Here is a 16,797-nt window from a genome sequence, read left to right as displayed (position 1 = left end):
ACATAAAACAGTTCCCAATCTACTACATTTTAGTGTCAGAAAACGAGTTTGGGGAACACTGCTCCCTCCACTTCCCAAGGCATCGGCATAAGGACAAGGACGCTGGCTGGCTGGCTCTAGCGTGGATGCACCAAGACACCGATTTAAGCGGTCCCACACGAACCGGAAACCGTAACACAGGTGTCACTCGTGACGGGCAGGCAGCAGGCCACACTCAGAGCCACACAGACCACTGTACATTAAGGGCTCTTCCTGGAGGCGCCGACGCCACCTTCCAGGCCGAGACGAGTCAAGGCCCGTGGAGGCCAACGTCAGAGCGGCCAGGCGTCCACAGAAAGCAAGCGCCGCCTCCTGCTCATGCCTTCCCCACGGCCTTGCGGAGCAGGACCGGCTCTCCTCCTCAGCAGGCAACTCTGCTGGCCCCAGAGCGGGGACTGTAAAGAGATGTCAGAACGTCAGCTGAGGGCTGACGTGCCCCTCAGTTTCAAATCTTCATAGTGTCCCACCGAGCAGGTTCCTTCACACCACGGAGGCACGCTTCTTCCGCCGAGAGATGACGACAGCCCTTTAAGGACTCCACCAAGGAATAAATACTCATGGAAAGCAACTGTCGGACAGAGGCGGGGGAGGGGGAGGGGAAGGAGTACACCGAGGAGAGACGCTGCTGCGGCTGTTTTCTCGCTGCCGCGTGTCCGGCACCGCAGGGACGTTCCGGGGCGGCAGCCAGGCCCTGCGCAGGTAGGAGAGTCTCGGTCCGAGAAGGAGCTTACTTGGCCTCTTGCTTCTCCTGCAGTAGCGGGATGATCGACTCCCACGCCATGAGGCACTGGAATGACATCACACACACAGCGCATCAGCGTGGAGAGGCAGATCTCAGGGTCAGCTGTGAGCTACCCTCCCACAGTCAATCCTGCTGGGTCACCTTTGTCTAATGACGCCCTACACGGGTTAGTCAGAGCTAGTAGAAAGAAGGGAGGCAACGGGTGCTTGTTTTGAGTACATCCTCCTCCCCCATCTCTGTGAGAGACAGCAATGTCTCTACGAAGCCTAAATGAACTATCTGTAAAGCTCATCCCAGTGAGTGGAAAGGTACTCACCGAAAGAAATCCCCTCCCTTTCAAAAGCAGAAGAGAGAGGCAGGCTGCAAACCCTTGGTGAGGCCCCAGCTTCCTATCTGGGGTGGAGACACTGCTCCAGGTGTGGGTGGGAGGTAGAAACCATCTTGGAATGGGCCAGACGTGTGACTCGGGGCGCTCTCGTCCAGCCACCTTGCATCTGAGGTGGAGAACTACACAAGGCCTTCCTGAGAGGCAGCACCGGGGTGAAGCAGGACTTTGTGCTGAGTCACTGGGGAGGAGGAGACACACATCTCCAAGGAGACACACATCCCAAGGCAAGCCGGGGGAATGAGTGGTGGATGGCTCACCGCTTCCTTCCTTGGTGACTCTGAAGCTGGAGAAGCTGGACTCAGACCCTACCCTACAGAAGGAGGCCTGGGGAGCCTCAAGGAACTTGCTGTCAGAGAGAGACCCAGAGCGGGGTCCGTGGCATCCTGGGTCCCGCTCTCGACCTCTGCCATCATCTCTCATTTGGAAGGTTCTATGTCAGTGATGGGGACCAAGCCCATACCAGCTTGCCTGCTTGCTTTCTTCCCTTTTTAGCATTTTAAAAATATATTTTATTATACAACTATTACATGGAAACATTTTCACTGCAAAAAAATTCAAACAATACAAATGAACCAACTAAATATGAGCTTTCTTTACCAAGTGAAATACTGGCCAGATGCTCAAGCTTTTCCCCACCCCAGGACCCTTACATATGTTGCTCCCTTTGCCTGGAATACTTGTTCTTTGTCTCTGTGACTCAGGTTAAAAGTTGTGTCCTCAGACTGGCCTTTCCTGCCCACTCTGCTTGCCCCTTCCATCCTGATCTGAATGATGCCTCCCTCAACTTTTCTCCCAGCTTTCTGTTCTTTTCCTGGAGGGCCTGCATCTCTCTGAAGAGGTGGTATTCTTGGATTAACGTGTCTCCTCCACTAGACAGGGGCTTTCCTGATAGCTCAATTGGTAAAGAATCTGCCTACAATGCAGGAGACCCCAGTTCAATTCCTGGGTCGGGAAGATCCGCTGGAGAAGGGATAGGCTACCCACTTGAGTATTCTTGGGCTTCCCTTGTGGCTCAGCTGGTAAAGAGTCCACTGGCAATGTGGGAAACCTGGGTTTGATTCCTGGGTTGGAAAGATCCCCTGGAGAAAGGAAAGGCTACCCACTTCAGTATTCTTGCCTAGAGAAGTCCATGGACTGTATGGTCCATAAGGTTGCAAAGAGTAGGACGTGACTTTTCCTTTCACTTACCACTAGACAAGGGGACCTTATTGGAAGGACTGATAGCTAAAGCTGAAACTCCAATACTTTGGCCACCTCATGCGAAGAGTTGACTCACTGGAAAATACTCTGATGTTGGGAGGGATTGGGGGCAGGAAGAGAAGGGGACGACAGAGGAGGAGATGGCATCACCAACTCAAGGGACATGAGTCTGAGTGAACTCTGGGAGTTGGTGATGGACAGGGAGGCCTGGTGTGCTGCGATTCATGGGGTCGCAAAGAGTCAGACGCGACTGAGCGACTGAACTGAACTGAATGGCAGGAGTCCGGCTGCTCTGTGTATTGATGTGTACAAGGAACCAGGTACACAGATAGTACACAGAAAGCATCTGCCAAGACGAGGCCCCAAGGCAGGGGCCCTGTTTGCGGTATAGTGGGAGGACACAGATAAAGGCCCTGGGTTTGAGATCTGGGCCCTGGGAACACTGGAATTAATCACCAAGAAGAGGAGGGGACATCAGCTGAGTCGGCCCTGGTGCAGTGGGAAGGTGGGGGACAGTGAGGGTGGGAGGGAGGGAGGGATGGAAGCCCCATTCACTGCGCATCAACCACACGCCAGGCACATTCTAGGTGATCTGGCATCATTTCAGTGTTTCTTCACCATCATTCAGTGGAGAAGGATCACTCCCATTTTAGAGATGAAGAAACAAAGGCAGAGAGAGGCACCCCGCCTAATGGCCCAGTCAGCAGAGGAATGAAGCCTTGGCAGCACCCGGAATGATCTTTCTACCTGTGGGCAGGCAGGACTGTCCCCCTCACTGATAGTGCATGGGAATCCTCAGACCTGTGGACCCAGTGGAGCCAACTCTGACCCTACTTCAGTCATTCACAAGTTGTGTGACCTTGGGCAGAGTTTTAAAACCTTACTGAGCTTCCACATCTTCAGCTTTAAATTGAGGGCCTCTAAAACCCACGTCACAGTGTTATGGTCAAGGTTAAGTTTAAATTTAGCAAGCTGACATATGCAAAGCATCCAGCCCAACGTCAACTCAGACACACAGTGAGCGTCCAGAAGAAAGGTACCGAGGAAAGGAGGACGGCCCCTGCCCCTCCCTGAAGCAGTCCATCCTCGACCTGGCAGGCAAGGGCCATTCCATGACTTTTTCCCTTAACCCTCCTCCAAACTAAGACACAGACACCCTGCCTCTGCACAGCAGCCAGAGCATCAATGTTTTTGAAGGAGATGGATTCCTCCAGTTTGGGCCGAGGACATGTTTCTAGAATTGTGGTGGGAGTAGCTGAGTTAACGGTTGTCCAGCTTGATTTCAAGTCTACAGGTTACTTGTTGAATTACGACTGGGCCATTCTTCATCTTCATTAAGCTTTTAAGAAATATTAGGATTCATTAGCAACCATGCTCTAGAGTTGGATGTGCTAGGGGCAAACCTTGACTGAGGATATTCAGCTGCAGCTTGATGACAGTCAAGCCTGTGTGTGTGTGTTGGGGGTGCTTAACATGAAGTCCACAGATCAAGGGACTCGTGAAAAAAAATTGTTTTTCAGTGTTAATAGTTTTCCTTTGTAATCCTATATCCTTTTGTATTAGGTATTTAAAAACAGTATTTTAAAGTCTATTTTAAAAAACAAATAGTGTTCTAATAAGGAGTGTCTTCACCAGATGACCAAAGGGATCCACAGAAGAATAAATGCAAAGAATCCCTGGGTGCAGAACCAGAGCAGCCTGACAGGCCCCAGAGCCTCCATCAACTGGGGGCATCCATGCGCCACAGGCCTGACTGGCAGGCAGCTGCTAGAAGAACCAGAGGGCTTGGAGGGTAAAACCAGTTTCATCAGCAGGGTGTGCAAGCGAAACCCCTGTGGGCACCTGAGGGGGGCCCCCGGTTCCAAACCCAGCACCACATCTAGCAGAGGCAGGGCGAGGACACACGGGGTTCACTAAGACTAAACACGTAAATTAAAGGAAGGAGATGGGCCTGGCAGGATCCTTCCGGACTTCTGGCAGGCCCTGACCAGAGGCTCTGGCTATTAAGGGGAGGACTGTCGTCTCATCATCAGCTCCTTACCTTCTCGTAATACTGGATGTTCTTGTCGGCCATTCCCATGAGCAGCTGCCGAAAGTCCTGTCTCTTGTTGTTCTGCCACCTCTCCATGTCGGCTTTCAGATCAGCGTTGAAACACTCCATCCGATCCTGACACTTCTCCACATCTGCTGGGACCTGGAAGGGGAATGCGTACATGAGAGCTCTGTATGTATAACAAGGACCTCATGCCCCGGGTTCATGTTTGTGAGAGGCCAGATTACTGCCTTATAATGCCACGAACACATTCCCTCCTCTGGAGGTGCAGGCATAGCCTTGGGTTTCCAAGTGAAAAAAAGGAATTCTGAAAAGTGCCATCCCTGACCCAAATTTTTAAACCCATCCAAGTTAAACAGTGACTCATGGGGGAAACACCTGCCTGTTTACAAACAGGAAGAAGAAACGCTGTGATTCAGAGTCATCTGTCTTTTGTTTTTTAGGAGTTACCCATCTATAAGTGAAAGGGTATGTAGGCTTTGTGAGTGTTTGGCACTGCCTTGCTATTCTCCCATGCCCCATACTGAAAGAAGAAAATCAGTGTTTTCACATCATATGAACTGTCCCATTACCCGTGACGTTTCTCATTAGCCAGATAATTCGCTGCAAGAAGACGACAATTGCCCACTTTACAAATCAGCTGGAGACTTATCCATGCACTCTCAGATAGCAGATAATCAAATATAAAGAGTCAAAACTGGGTAATTCTGGGGAGAATGGAAGGCAAGGTGTTTATGCATGCCATAAACCACGAAATTCAAAGAAGAAATATACAGCAAGCTAGTTCTAGTTTTCCTTAAGGAAGTTTGGAAGACTTTCTCAAAAACAGAACTAGGTTGCCTGAATTTCACAACTTTCACTTTGCTTTGGTGAGTTTCACCCACTCTACACCCAATATTGTTGGGTGTAGATAGCTTGTAGTATAGTTCCAGTATAGTTGGAAAGAAAACACCCAATATTATAAGAAGGTAATGGGAAATGGTAACCCTGGTACCCAAAACATAAAGCTGGCTGGCTTCTCTCCTAACTCAAGAGGCTCCACTGGACTTTGATGGTGGCCAGGGGGTTCGGGGCAGGGAGGCAACCTGCCCAAAGCTGGGTCACACAGTCACCTACCAAATGTTTTCCCAAAACAAGTGAGGCCTTGTACATTTTGTGTGCTGGGGCCTCTGATCCCAAATGTAACCATCAAGGTCAATCTCTACCAACCGGGGAAGTTTTATACCCCGACATTATGGGCAAGGAGCCCAGAAACAAGGCCAAGCCTGGGGAAGTTGACTCCTTCAGGGTTTCCAAAGTGCTGAGGGCACTTGGCCATGGCTGAAGTATACAAGAGCAGGGGAAGGGAAGCCACCCAGGAGAGGGAATTCAAGTGTTGCCTGGCATGGAAACTACCCTGGGAGAGACGAGGATGAGTGAGAGAAGAAGATATAGAAAGGTATCCTAGGCAACTGAAAAGAAAAGAAATTTGGGGGATTCCCTGATGGTCCAGTGATTAGGGCACTGATGGTCCATGCTTTCACTGCTGTGGGCTCAGATTCAATTCCTGATTGGGGAACTAAGATCCTGCAAGTTACTCAGCAAAACAAAACAAAACAAGTGAGGAACTTTTAAGGGCCAGGGTGAGTGTCCTCTAAAGCACTTATATTCCTGGAGGAAATTTTAAAAAGGACTCGATTTTTATCTTCTGATGCCAGAACTGAAGTCACTTTTGCCTTTCCCTGCTGATTCACCTGTTACTGTTGGCCACCTTGGGGGAAACTGAAGTAAAAACAATATTGCCTGACTTTGCAAAGTCTGCAGAGCATCCCTGGCAAACATCCTGGGAACCAGCCTCCACCCAGCAAACCAGGCCTGGCCTCCCCGCCCTCCCGGGAGGCACAGTCCACTTCCCTTATTCCTCTTGCGACCACTGCTAACTATAGTATCTGGGGAAAAGTGTCCAGAAACAACATCCTGTTTGCTTAACAAAACTGCGGCAGCAAGGAGGAAAGCCAAGCTCTGAAAGGAAGACTTCCCAGACACAGTGAGAAGAGGCGGGCAGGCTCTCTGATTCCAGGGAGTGCTCGCCTAGGAAAGATTCCTCGGTCTGGTCTGGGGATGGAAGCTCTGGACTGTATGGCTGACCGAGCCTCAGTGTGGGAAATGTTTTTAGCTTATCATTCTCCCAACATACTCCACACGGGGCACAGAGGGGACATGAAAGTGCTTAGGTCTCAGCAGGCAGATCTTGTCTCAAGTCTCCCAGAGTCGAGGCGGAAAGAAAACAAACATGGCTGGACAGATGGTTCACGTGCTTTCACTTCACTCGGAGCCTGTGACTCGCACACTGTGAGGAGGAGCTGGAGACTGAGGACAACGTGTATGCGGGAGAGGGGAGGAATACCACTGAGGCGACACCTAGCAGAAGATGGAGGGACTTCCCCAGTGTTACAGTGGGGAGTTCACCTTGCAACGCAGGATGTGGGTTCAACCCCTGGTCCAGGAACTAAGATCCTACATGCCGAGGAGCAACTAAGCCTGCACCCCACAACTAGAGAGCCCATGTACTGCAAGAAAGCATCCCACATGACCTGGCAAGAGATCCCACGTGCTACAACTAAGACCCAGCCAAACGAGTATTAAAAAAAAGATGGTGGAAGTGGGGACCTGTGACTCCAGGGGACAGACAAGTGACGAGAGGTGAGACAACCCCTGGAGCCACCTCAGGAATGGCTCACAGGCCACACACCCCCAAAGACAGAGAGAGAGAGAGAGAGAGAGAACCCCAGCTGGCAGAGAACAGAACTCATGGAAGGACCCACATGCGCAGGGTTACTCGAGGAGCTGGCAAAAGTTATTAAGAAGCCTGGACACAGAAGCAGGAAACAAGTCAGAGAGAGCAGAGCCACAGAAGCGCAAGGATGGAGGCGGCGGGGGGAGTGCGAGCTAAAAAGAAGGGAATAACAGCAATCTTGTGTTAAGAGGTGAGCTGTACTCTGAAGTAACCAGCTACTGAATTGCCCAACGTTATGGAGAGGAGGGCCACTGGGGCTTGTTTTCCTCTCATTTTTGTTCCTTTCTGGATGATGTCTCAATTTACCCATGAGCAACAACCAGCATTCCCTCTTATCTCAGAGTTTTGATTTTTTTGACTGAGGTACTCTTAGAGGTATTGTCTGGAGGGGTTACAGATGGAAATATCTAATGCTAATGGTTGGGTGCTGCTGTTCACAACCTACCAAGAAGGACAAAAAAGTCTCCAGATAAGACTTCGCTGTTATTTAGTTGCTAAGTCAGGTACAACTCTTTCATGACTCCGTGGATTGTATTCTGTTTATGGGATTATCCTGGCAAGAATACTGGAGAGGGTTGCTATTTCCTTCCCAAGGGAATCGTCCCAACCCAGGGATCAAACCTGCATCTCCCCTGCCTCCTGCACGGGCAGGTTCTTCACCACTGAGCCACCTGGGAAGTCCCAGATAAGACCTCGTGAGACCAAAATTTCTGAAGAGAGGACAAGGCTGCATTCTCCATATTGGTTCCCCTAACTCTCACGAGAAGTTCCATTACAGGATATGAGTTATGGAGTGGAGGGGGAAGGGTAACACAGGATCAGATAAAGCATATATCTGTGTTAGAGAGCAGAGCGGGAATGTGAGTCCACACAGCATTCACTGAGAAACATATCACCGAGCTCTTTCCATGAAACAGGCATTGCTCGGCCCTACATATAAATCTCTAAGTGTTCTTCTCAGAGGTAGGCTGGAGACATCATATTATCTGTTCCCATGATGACAGTGGGTTAATAAAGTCCTCAAAGATTACATAAGGCAGACATGACCCCAGTACTAGGCGGGGAGAGGGGACTCGTGGCTGCTGGGGGACAGGTGCCAGACCAAGGACAGAGTCAATTCGAGACAGGTGTGTCTTCTCAGTCACATGCTGCTAACTGAAAAACGGGCAGAGCTTCCTAACTGGCGCCGTGTGAACGACAGCAATACTGGTCCCCCCAGGCCCCGAGGAAGTCAGAGCTGGCCACCTCCAGTTTCAAGCAATCTGGTCTTCAATCCCAATGTTCCATACAAATATTTTCATTTTCTATGTGACCTGTGAGATGGAAGAGAAGTTGAGAAAACACTGAGGCAGGGTAAAGTTTGAGAAGAGGCTACTGAATTTGGCAAATATTCAGTAAGAATGCTTAAAAAAAAAAAAATAGAAAAAAAGATGCAAACTTCAGAGAATGGCTGGTGAGGAGGGAAAAGTGAGCACCCAAGATGTGTGGAGAGCGGACACTGAGGAGAGAGGAGCCCTGGGCTCACATGCGTGATGGCTGAATGGACGGGCAGGCCCAGGTTCTCCCCGCCAGTCCCTCCAGCGTCAGCCACACATCTTCCAAAAGCAGGAAGTCTCCCCCTCAATGAAGCAAAGGTTGCTGCAAGCCCTCGCAGTGGGGATAAAGGGCTCCAGCTTGGGAACCAGACATATCGGGGGTCCAATTCCAGCTCCACCATGTCTGAGCTTTCGTGGGTGGGTCACATAGGTCCCCTGAGCCCTGGCTGCTCATCTGTAAGGTGGGAACCGCACTGATAGAAGGCTGTTGTTGGAATTAAACAACGGAGGTGCCAGAGCCCTGCCCTGCTGTGGTGGGTTACTCTGGCTTCCTAAACCAGGCTGAGGTCACGGCTCCTGTGGAGAGAACTGGGAGTCATCAGGCGCGCCTCTCCTCACTCACCAGAAGTATCTGGAAACAGCAGATACTCCTGCAGAACTCTCAGGCCTACGGAAGCTCCATATTCAGAAGTCCCCCTGTCTCTAGCTGCTATTTCAGAACTGGAGTTCTTGCTACCCACTGCCATATCCCCTTCATTCCAGAATGTTCACCATTCTGGTGGTTCTAAGAATTTGTAAAGGTCCACCGCCTTTGAGAGGCTCGCCCAAGTGGCCTCGAGCGCTCCCTCCCCTCCTCACCCTTGCTCACCCTGAGAAGCGCACATCTAGCCTTCTGCTCCATCCACCTCAGTCGCACCACACGCCTCCACCCACGATGGTGCTACCCACTTCCAACAGCCTCTGGAAGGATCCAGTACCAGGCTTCAGTGGGTCGGGGCCTGAAACAGCCCCTCTTTTTCTTTGAACCTTTCATAAAACATTCTCTCTTGGCATCCCTTTTTAAATTTTTTGAATCAACATGTGACTATATAAGCATTTGTAGAGAATCAAATGCAGAATACAATGTGCCTGGTCTCCTGGGGTTTCCCCTCACAGGAGTCCACATTAGAGTGTGCATGCTTGCTGACCAGTTTTAAATGCAATTCCTTGGGCCCCCTCTGTTTCCACTAATAGCTTTGATAGCATCCCTTTGATAGCTTCTAAGGAAGGGCAAATTCTCAGATTTCCCTAAGTCCGAGGTCCTGACAGAGGCAGCAAAAAGCAGCCAGCTCCCTCCCTGCTCAGAGCCTTTCATTTCTCCAAATTAAAATCAAAATTAAAATAAGGAAGCTGAGTCTGCACAATCAAAGCTCCACTTGCCTGAGAATAAACCACCTCAGGGTCTGTGGACTTTCCTTCACCTAAAACCACAGCAATCTTTAAATTTTACAATACAAACATTTTCCCTCCATTCCAGAGGCCTCATTACTGCCTGCCTCCAGCACAGCACATGCCAAGAAGCCGCAGCCACCGGGCTCCCCATCCACCTGGCCAACAGCCGGAGTCACAGGGCTCAGCCCTCTGTCCAAAGGCATCCACTCCCCTGTGAAATCCCAGTGAGGGACACTGAGACCCAAGAGGCCAACCCCTTCCGCTGGGTTACAAAGAAGTGGTCAGTTTTCAACACCTCTTCTTGGCTTCACATAAAATCAACTTTGCCTCACTCTTCAGAGCAACCTTTCAAGACTCAAAAGGAAGTCAGCCCCCAGACTCCCGCAGATCTTCTGTTTTCCAGCCCAGACCCCAGCCTCCCTGTGAGAACCCCCCGTCTTTGGGTGGGAGTCCTTTCCTTGCCTGCAGCCCTGGGATGGACCTGTGAGCAGTCTTGTTCCCACGACAGTTACCAACAGTAGAGCCTGTTGAGTCCTGGGGGAACATCAGCCCTGACCCACTTCCTGAAAGCCTGGCTCTTTTCTCACCAACAGCAGCTCTGGAAAGTGAAGCTCAAACATAAGACACTAAACAGAACACAGCCAAACCTTAAGCTACTCATTTCCCACAGCAGCTGTCTCTCTGTTGCTATAGACATCTGGGAGGCGTGGGGACGCAGGGAACACTTTGGGACACAAGGAAACATTGCCCCCAACACGGCACTCAGAAAAAAAAAAAAAATTAATAATTAAAAAAAAAAAGTGGCCAACAAACCTAGAAAACGAAGCTCTCGTTCAGCACTCCTACTAGAGGCAATGCGGAGCCAGTCTGGACAACAGAGGACCCACCAGCACAGCATCTGTTACTGCATCAGACACTCGACTGATTCTCCCATCTTCACAGCAATCTCATGGATGAATCCCACAGAGGCTGGGGACAGAGTGAGGATTCAAACCCAGGGCCATCTGATTCCAAGCCTGGGCTCCGTCTACCAAGCGGTGGTTGATTGAACAGGCCGCCAACCAAGCCCTCCACGGTCCACCAAAGCAGCGGCTGCCCCAGACCCCAAACTGGAGACACAACTTCAGCTGACCCCGCTGTTGATTACACTTACCTGCTTTGTTAAATATCACCATTGCTATACGAGAAGCAAGTTCACTTTGGAGTGGTTCAGAATCCCACAAAACAGAGGGAAGACAGACACTGCGCCCTCCCCCCGCCCCCTTCGACGCTGTGCTTAGGGTGTGGGAATGTTTGGAACCTCCAGATTGGAAAGAAACCCTTCCCCCTCTTGGAAGAACTCTTGTGGCCAAGAGAATGAGTCAGATGGGTGAGGGAGTGATGCTCCAGGGAAGTGAGGGCAACAGCAGCAGGAAGATTTCAACACCCAAGATTTCACCCAGGCCGGCACAAAGGGCACAGCACGAGGCCCGAGCCCCACAGCTTAGCTGGGTGGAACGTGGGAGCCAGAAACAGCAGCTTCCGCTGCTCCCAGGTGGGTGTGACCCGCAGGCAGCCAGTTCAGCCTATTACTCATACCCTCTAGTTCCTGTCCGTGGTAAGGCGCCCTCCCAAATTGGGCTGAACAGCTACCAAAAGACCAGTTTCTGAGAAAGCTTGCACTGGGTGCTGGGTAGGTAGGACAGCTGATAGAACCATTTAAGTGACATCTTTTAAACACAGGATTTTCAGCTTCCAAGCTGGGCTAGTGGCAGAACTTCTTGTCTCTCCTTCCATCCCTTGCCAGGAAAAGTGACTTCTGTACTTATATTTAGAAGCTAAATTGTCAAGAGTGAGATTTTTAAATACAGTATCCCTTGTCATTCTTTTAAATGAGACTGAGATGCGGGCTCAGCAGGCTGCACCGTGTTCCAGAAAATCAGAGGAGCGGCTTGGAGCTAGTCAGCGGGACCGGCAGCTACAGGCAAAGGGTGGCTGGGCACACAGCATTTTAACAGTGTACCTCTCGGCTTCTCTGCTTTTGGGTGGGTTACAGTTTTGAGAACACTGATCTAGACTGTCCTCCTTTCTCCTCAGTCCCATTTCATAGATGGGAACTGCCTCTGAATCGCGGAGCTGGAAACCTCAAAAAAAAAAAAAAAAAAAACCCAGGACACAGTAAGAAAAAGCTCAACCCCTCAATGTACATCGGACATAAAAGGGAGGAAAAGAACAGCATCAACCCCACCCAGCTGGCACTGGTCACTTTGGTCATACCGATCAAGGGACATGAATTCGCCTGGTACAGCTGTGGGGTGGCACAGCCTGCCCGCCCCAGGGGTTCCCCTGACCTTGGGCCGCTCTTCCTTCCTCAGAGCCACGGCTTCCAGTTTGGCTTCGTACTCGGCTTGCACTTGGTCCCTCTTCTTCAGCACGCTCTGTGGGCGGGAGAAAGGGGAGCGTGAGCACACCCACTGCTTCTGCGCCCCGCACCTGCCCAAGCCACCGCCACACGTTCCTAGGGTGGTCTGGCCGCAGCTGACACGGGCTCTGTTCCTAGGACTGCCTGGTCGTGGCTGCCATGGGCTCCGGAGAGAGCCGGTGGAGGAGGGAGAGGAGAACCGTGCTTAGAGATGGAGCTTTCCAGAGCAGTAACTCAGCCTGATGCTCAGAGTCACAGAATCGCAGGAAAGGGTGGGTGGGGGGAGCGGTGCCCACCCCACGGGTATGTGGATGAGGGGACCCTCAGCCCCCTGTGCACAGAGACCTCAGCTGTGCCGGGCCATGGAGCCTGGCACGTGCCAAGGTGGGATGCTGTCTGAACTGTTAATGGAAAAGTCTAAGTCAGGAGAGTTCTTGTCTCTCTAATTCATCGAGTTGCCCCCTGGTGGACTGATCCACTCAGTGATCCACTATTAGCCACGTATCTGTCCTCCACTCTGGGTCGGGTACCCGAAGAGCAAAGATACACAGCTCGGACCTGAGGGAGTCTGTCTATGGGAGATGTGTGGATGTGGAACGAGGCTGCTCGTGCTCAAAGAGCCATGGATGAGGCCAGAAGCCCTGCGACCACATGGGGAGACTGCCAGACGCAGCGCTGGATGGGCGCAGGGGCCAGCCTGGACAGGACTGGGGGAGGCAAGCCAGGCACCCAGGATGCAAACTCTAAGGAGACACTCAGTCCTGGGTCTGTGCAAGTTCAAGGCTGGCACCTAAGTGTGAGTCCCTAAACTCATGCCCTGGGTGCCTCCCTCTGTCTCTGCCGCTCAGACCCCAACAGATAGAACAGAAAAGCTTACAGTCAACCTTCTAGAAAAGCATGTTTCATCCAAAGGTTTCTTTTTCTTCTTTTAGTAGAACCACAAGTGGCAAACCAAGAGTAACAAGAACTTTCTTTGCCACTGACTCAGAAGTTTCTAATCTCTGAGTTTCTAATCTCTGAGTTTCTAATCTCCCGTTCTCCAGCAGAGCATGGGGTCCGGTGGGAGGGGGCTGTTCCTCGGCCACCGCAGTGGACAGCTTCAGCTGTACAACGTGCTGAAACGTGATGAGTGACTGAGTCACGGACAGCACTCTGGGGACAACCTTCTCATGGAAGGCGTCAACATGGGGAACCCCCAGTCTCCCCTAAGTATGTACTTGGAGAAGTGTTTCACCATGAGAAGAGCATGAGATGAAACCTGTAATAGCTTCGCTTTTCACTGTTTTCCTCTCAACTTTCTCGAAGGTGCTCTGAGGTCTCCTCCCCACACTTGTCAGCCTCTGGGCCTAGAACTTTCTGCTGTGATGGAGAGGATCCACGACCTGTATGGACCAGCAGAGCAGCCGCTGGGCCCACATGCCAACTGAGCTCTTGAAATGTGGCTGGTGTGGCTGAGGAACTGGATTTAAATTTTTATTTAATTTTCCATAATTTGAGTTTAAACTGAAATAGCCACCGACGGCAAGCGGCTGTCGTACTAGACGGAACAAATCTATAAAGCAAACACAAAAGAACAAAAAAGCCAGGGCTCCTTTCTAGATTTCACAGAGCCGAAAGCAGTCTAAATCTACTGGTCTCTTATCAGCAGGAGCTGCTCTCCGTGGGGACACAAATGTGGTTCCCTGGGGGCCAGGAGGACAGGGGTGGGGGGTGTTGTTAAAGAACCTGGTTCTGCCTTGTACTCCCTTCACAGGACGCCTCTCATGGTTTGGGAAAAGCATGCATATCCAGGCTAGCAACAGGCTCCACAAATGATGAGTTGTTCCAAAGACACACCCCTGTCAGTGTGGCAAGAAACTCCCAGCCAAAGCTAGAAATGCTCTTAAAACGCCTTCAAAACACAGTAAGCACAGTGTGGCACGCTTCCTGTCCTCAGTTCTGCCGAGAGTCGCAAGTCTCTCTGATAAGGTTGCCAGGCCCTCAGGCAGGGAGGGACGGTGACAAGGGCCCTGTCAACTCCACTCAGCTCAGTGCGCCACCTCTCCCCCGCCTCCAGGCAGACGAGGGGGCCGAAGACGCAGCCACACTTCCTCAGGACTGCCCTGGCCCGGAGGAGAGGTAAGGGCTCTTTCTCCTCAGCCGCTGCCAGCCCGGAGCCACCGGAACGCGGCCTTCTCCTGAAGCCTGAAGAGGGGCTCTGGGCTAGCACCCCTACCTCATTGGACTGCAGAAAAAACTCACGACAACCACAAAAGCTCTTAACAACCCTGTGGAGGTGAAAGGGTGCTATCTCCGCTCTCCAGGCAAGAGCACTGAGGCACCCCGAAGCGGCCTGGCTGAGGCCACACTCTGGCTAAGAGCACAGCGGTGGCTCACTCGGGCCTCTCTGCTGAATTCCAGAGCGCGCGTGGTTCCCCAGCCTGACTGCCAGCCAGCCAGGGCAACCTGTTCCGAATCAAGATAAACTGCTGAAGACTACCGTCCTTGCTGGGAGCATCTTCGCACACCATGGGCGGTGGTCTGAAGGGACTGGCCTCCCTCCCCAAACAGCACAGGTTCTGCCGTTAGTCCCGGCCATGCTGGCCTCTGGTTGAGGGGGTCTCAGCCTACAACGGAGTGAAACGGCCTTCAAGATACTGGATCAGCATCTGCAGAGCAGTTTCTCCAGCACCGAGGGATGGGCCAAAGACCTTTACCCTCCGAGCTTCTCCCAGAGATCGACAGAGCTCTCTGATGCCAGTGGATGGGGGATACATGCTTCCCACCCTGTGTCCCTCTCCCCTGGGTCTGCACGGCCATCCCCACCCCACTTCTGTCTTGCCTTAACATCTCTTCATTTACGCAGGTGCTGGAGATCGGCAGAGAGCGAAACACACAGAACCCTCGCCTTCCTGGAGCTTACATTCCAGGGAGGCAGACAACACAGAGATAAAACAGAATCGGCCTGAGAGTCTGGAAGATAACGCTAGGTGTTCGGGAGGAAAAACAAAAGCAGGAAGGAAGGTGTGCAGGACTGAGGGTCTGGGAGACGGCGAATCGCACACGGGGTGGCCCGGGAGGACCTCGATGAAAGGAAGCTTTTAATTAGAGACACGGAGTAAAGCTCTCTCAACGCTACACATATTTTTAATGTAGAGCATTTCGTCATGATTTCCAAATGGTCCCAGTAACCTGGAACTTCACTACCTCTCTTTTCAAATGCAGAGGGGGAGAAAAATGACTCCTTACTTTAATAAATAAATTGCAAAGAAAAATAAATATAGGGGGAGGGATTCTTAAAATAATTAAACTATATCAAGCAATGTATGGATTTTATTTATATCCCACTTTGGAAAAAGCCTAAAAACAGTGTCTGAGGCAACTGGGGAAATTGAACACTAACTGCATATTTGAGGAACTATTAAGAAAAAAAAATATTCATTTAGGTGTGACACTACGAACAAAGCTAGTGGAGGTGATGGAATTCCAGTGGAGCGATTTCAAATCCTGAAAGATGATGCTGTGAAAGTGCTGCACTCAACATGCCAGCAAATGTGGAAAACTCGGCAGTGGCCGCAGGACTGAAAAGGTCAGTTTTCATTCCAATCCCTAAGACAGGCAAGGCCAAAGAATGCTCAAACTACCGCACAATTACATTAATCTCACACACTAGTAAAGTAATGCTCAAAATTCTCCAAGCCAGGCTTCAGCAATATGTGAACCAGGAACTTCAGATGTTCAAGCTGGTTTTAGAAAAGGTGGAGGAACCAGAGATCAAATTGCCAACATCCGCTGGATCATGGAAAAAGCAAGAGAGTTCCAGAAAAACATCTATTTCTGCTTTACTGATTATGCCAAAGCCTTTGACTGTGTGGATCACAATCAACTGTGGAAAATTCTGAAAGAGATGGGAATACCAGACCACCTGACCTGCCTCTTGAGAAACCTGTATGCAGGTCAGGAAGCAACAGTTAGAACTGGACATGGAACAACAGACTGGTTCCAAATAGGAAAAGGAATACATCAAGGCTGTATATTGTCACCCTGCTTGTTTAACTTATATGTAGAGTACATCACGAGAAACGCCGGGCTGGAAGAAGTACAAGGTGGAATCAAGACTGCTGGGAGAATATCAATAACCTCAGATATGCAGATGACATCACCCTTATGGCAGAAAGTGAAGAAGAACTAAAGAGCCTCTTGATGAAAGTTAAAGAGGAGAGTGAAAAAGTTGGCTTAAAGCTCGACATTCAGAAAACTAAGATCATGGCATCCGGTCCCATCACTTCATGGCAAATAGATGGGCAAACAGTGGCAACAGTGGCTGACTTTATTTTTAGGGGCTCCAAAATCATGGCAGATGGTGATTGCAGCCATGAAATTAAAAGGCACTTACTCCTTGGAAGGAAAGTTATGACTGACCTAGACAGCATATTGAAAAGCAGAGACATTACTTTGCCAACTAAGGTCCG

General features: G+C 50.7%; 1 protein-coding gene across 1 annotated transcript in view; it reads right to left on the bottom strand.

Moving 5' to 3' along the window:
- Positions 1–492: 492 nt before the first annotated feature.
- SNX30 (sorting nexin family member 30) overlaps positions 493–16,797 on the bottom strand; it is a 103,467-nt gene continuing 87,162 nt past the window's right edge. The window contains exons 7-9 of the mRNA XM_068974524.1: positions 12,276–12,362; positions 4,411–4,563; positions 493–826 (exon numbers count right to left, since the gene is read on the bottom strand). Of these exons, the coding sequence (XP_068830625.1) occupies positions 767–826; positions 4,411–4,563; positions 12,276–12,362 (300 nt within the window). The 3' untranslated portion in view covers positions 493–766. The remainder of the gene's footprint in view (positions 827–4,410; positions 4,564–12,275; positions 12,363–16,797) is intronic.

The sequence above is a fragment of the Capricornis sumatraensis genome, chromosome 6 (genome assembly GCF_032405125.1).
Source record: "Capricornis sumatraensis isolate serow.1 chromosome 6, serow.2, whole genome shotgun sequence".
NCBI classification, from domain to species: Eukaryota; Metazoa; Chordata; class Mammalia; order Artiodactyla; family Bovidae; genus Capricornis; species Capricornis sumatraensis.
This window is presented reverse-complemented; position numbering and strand designations above follow the sequence as displayed.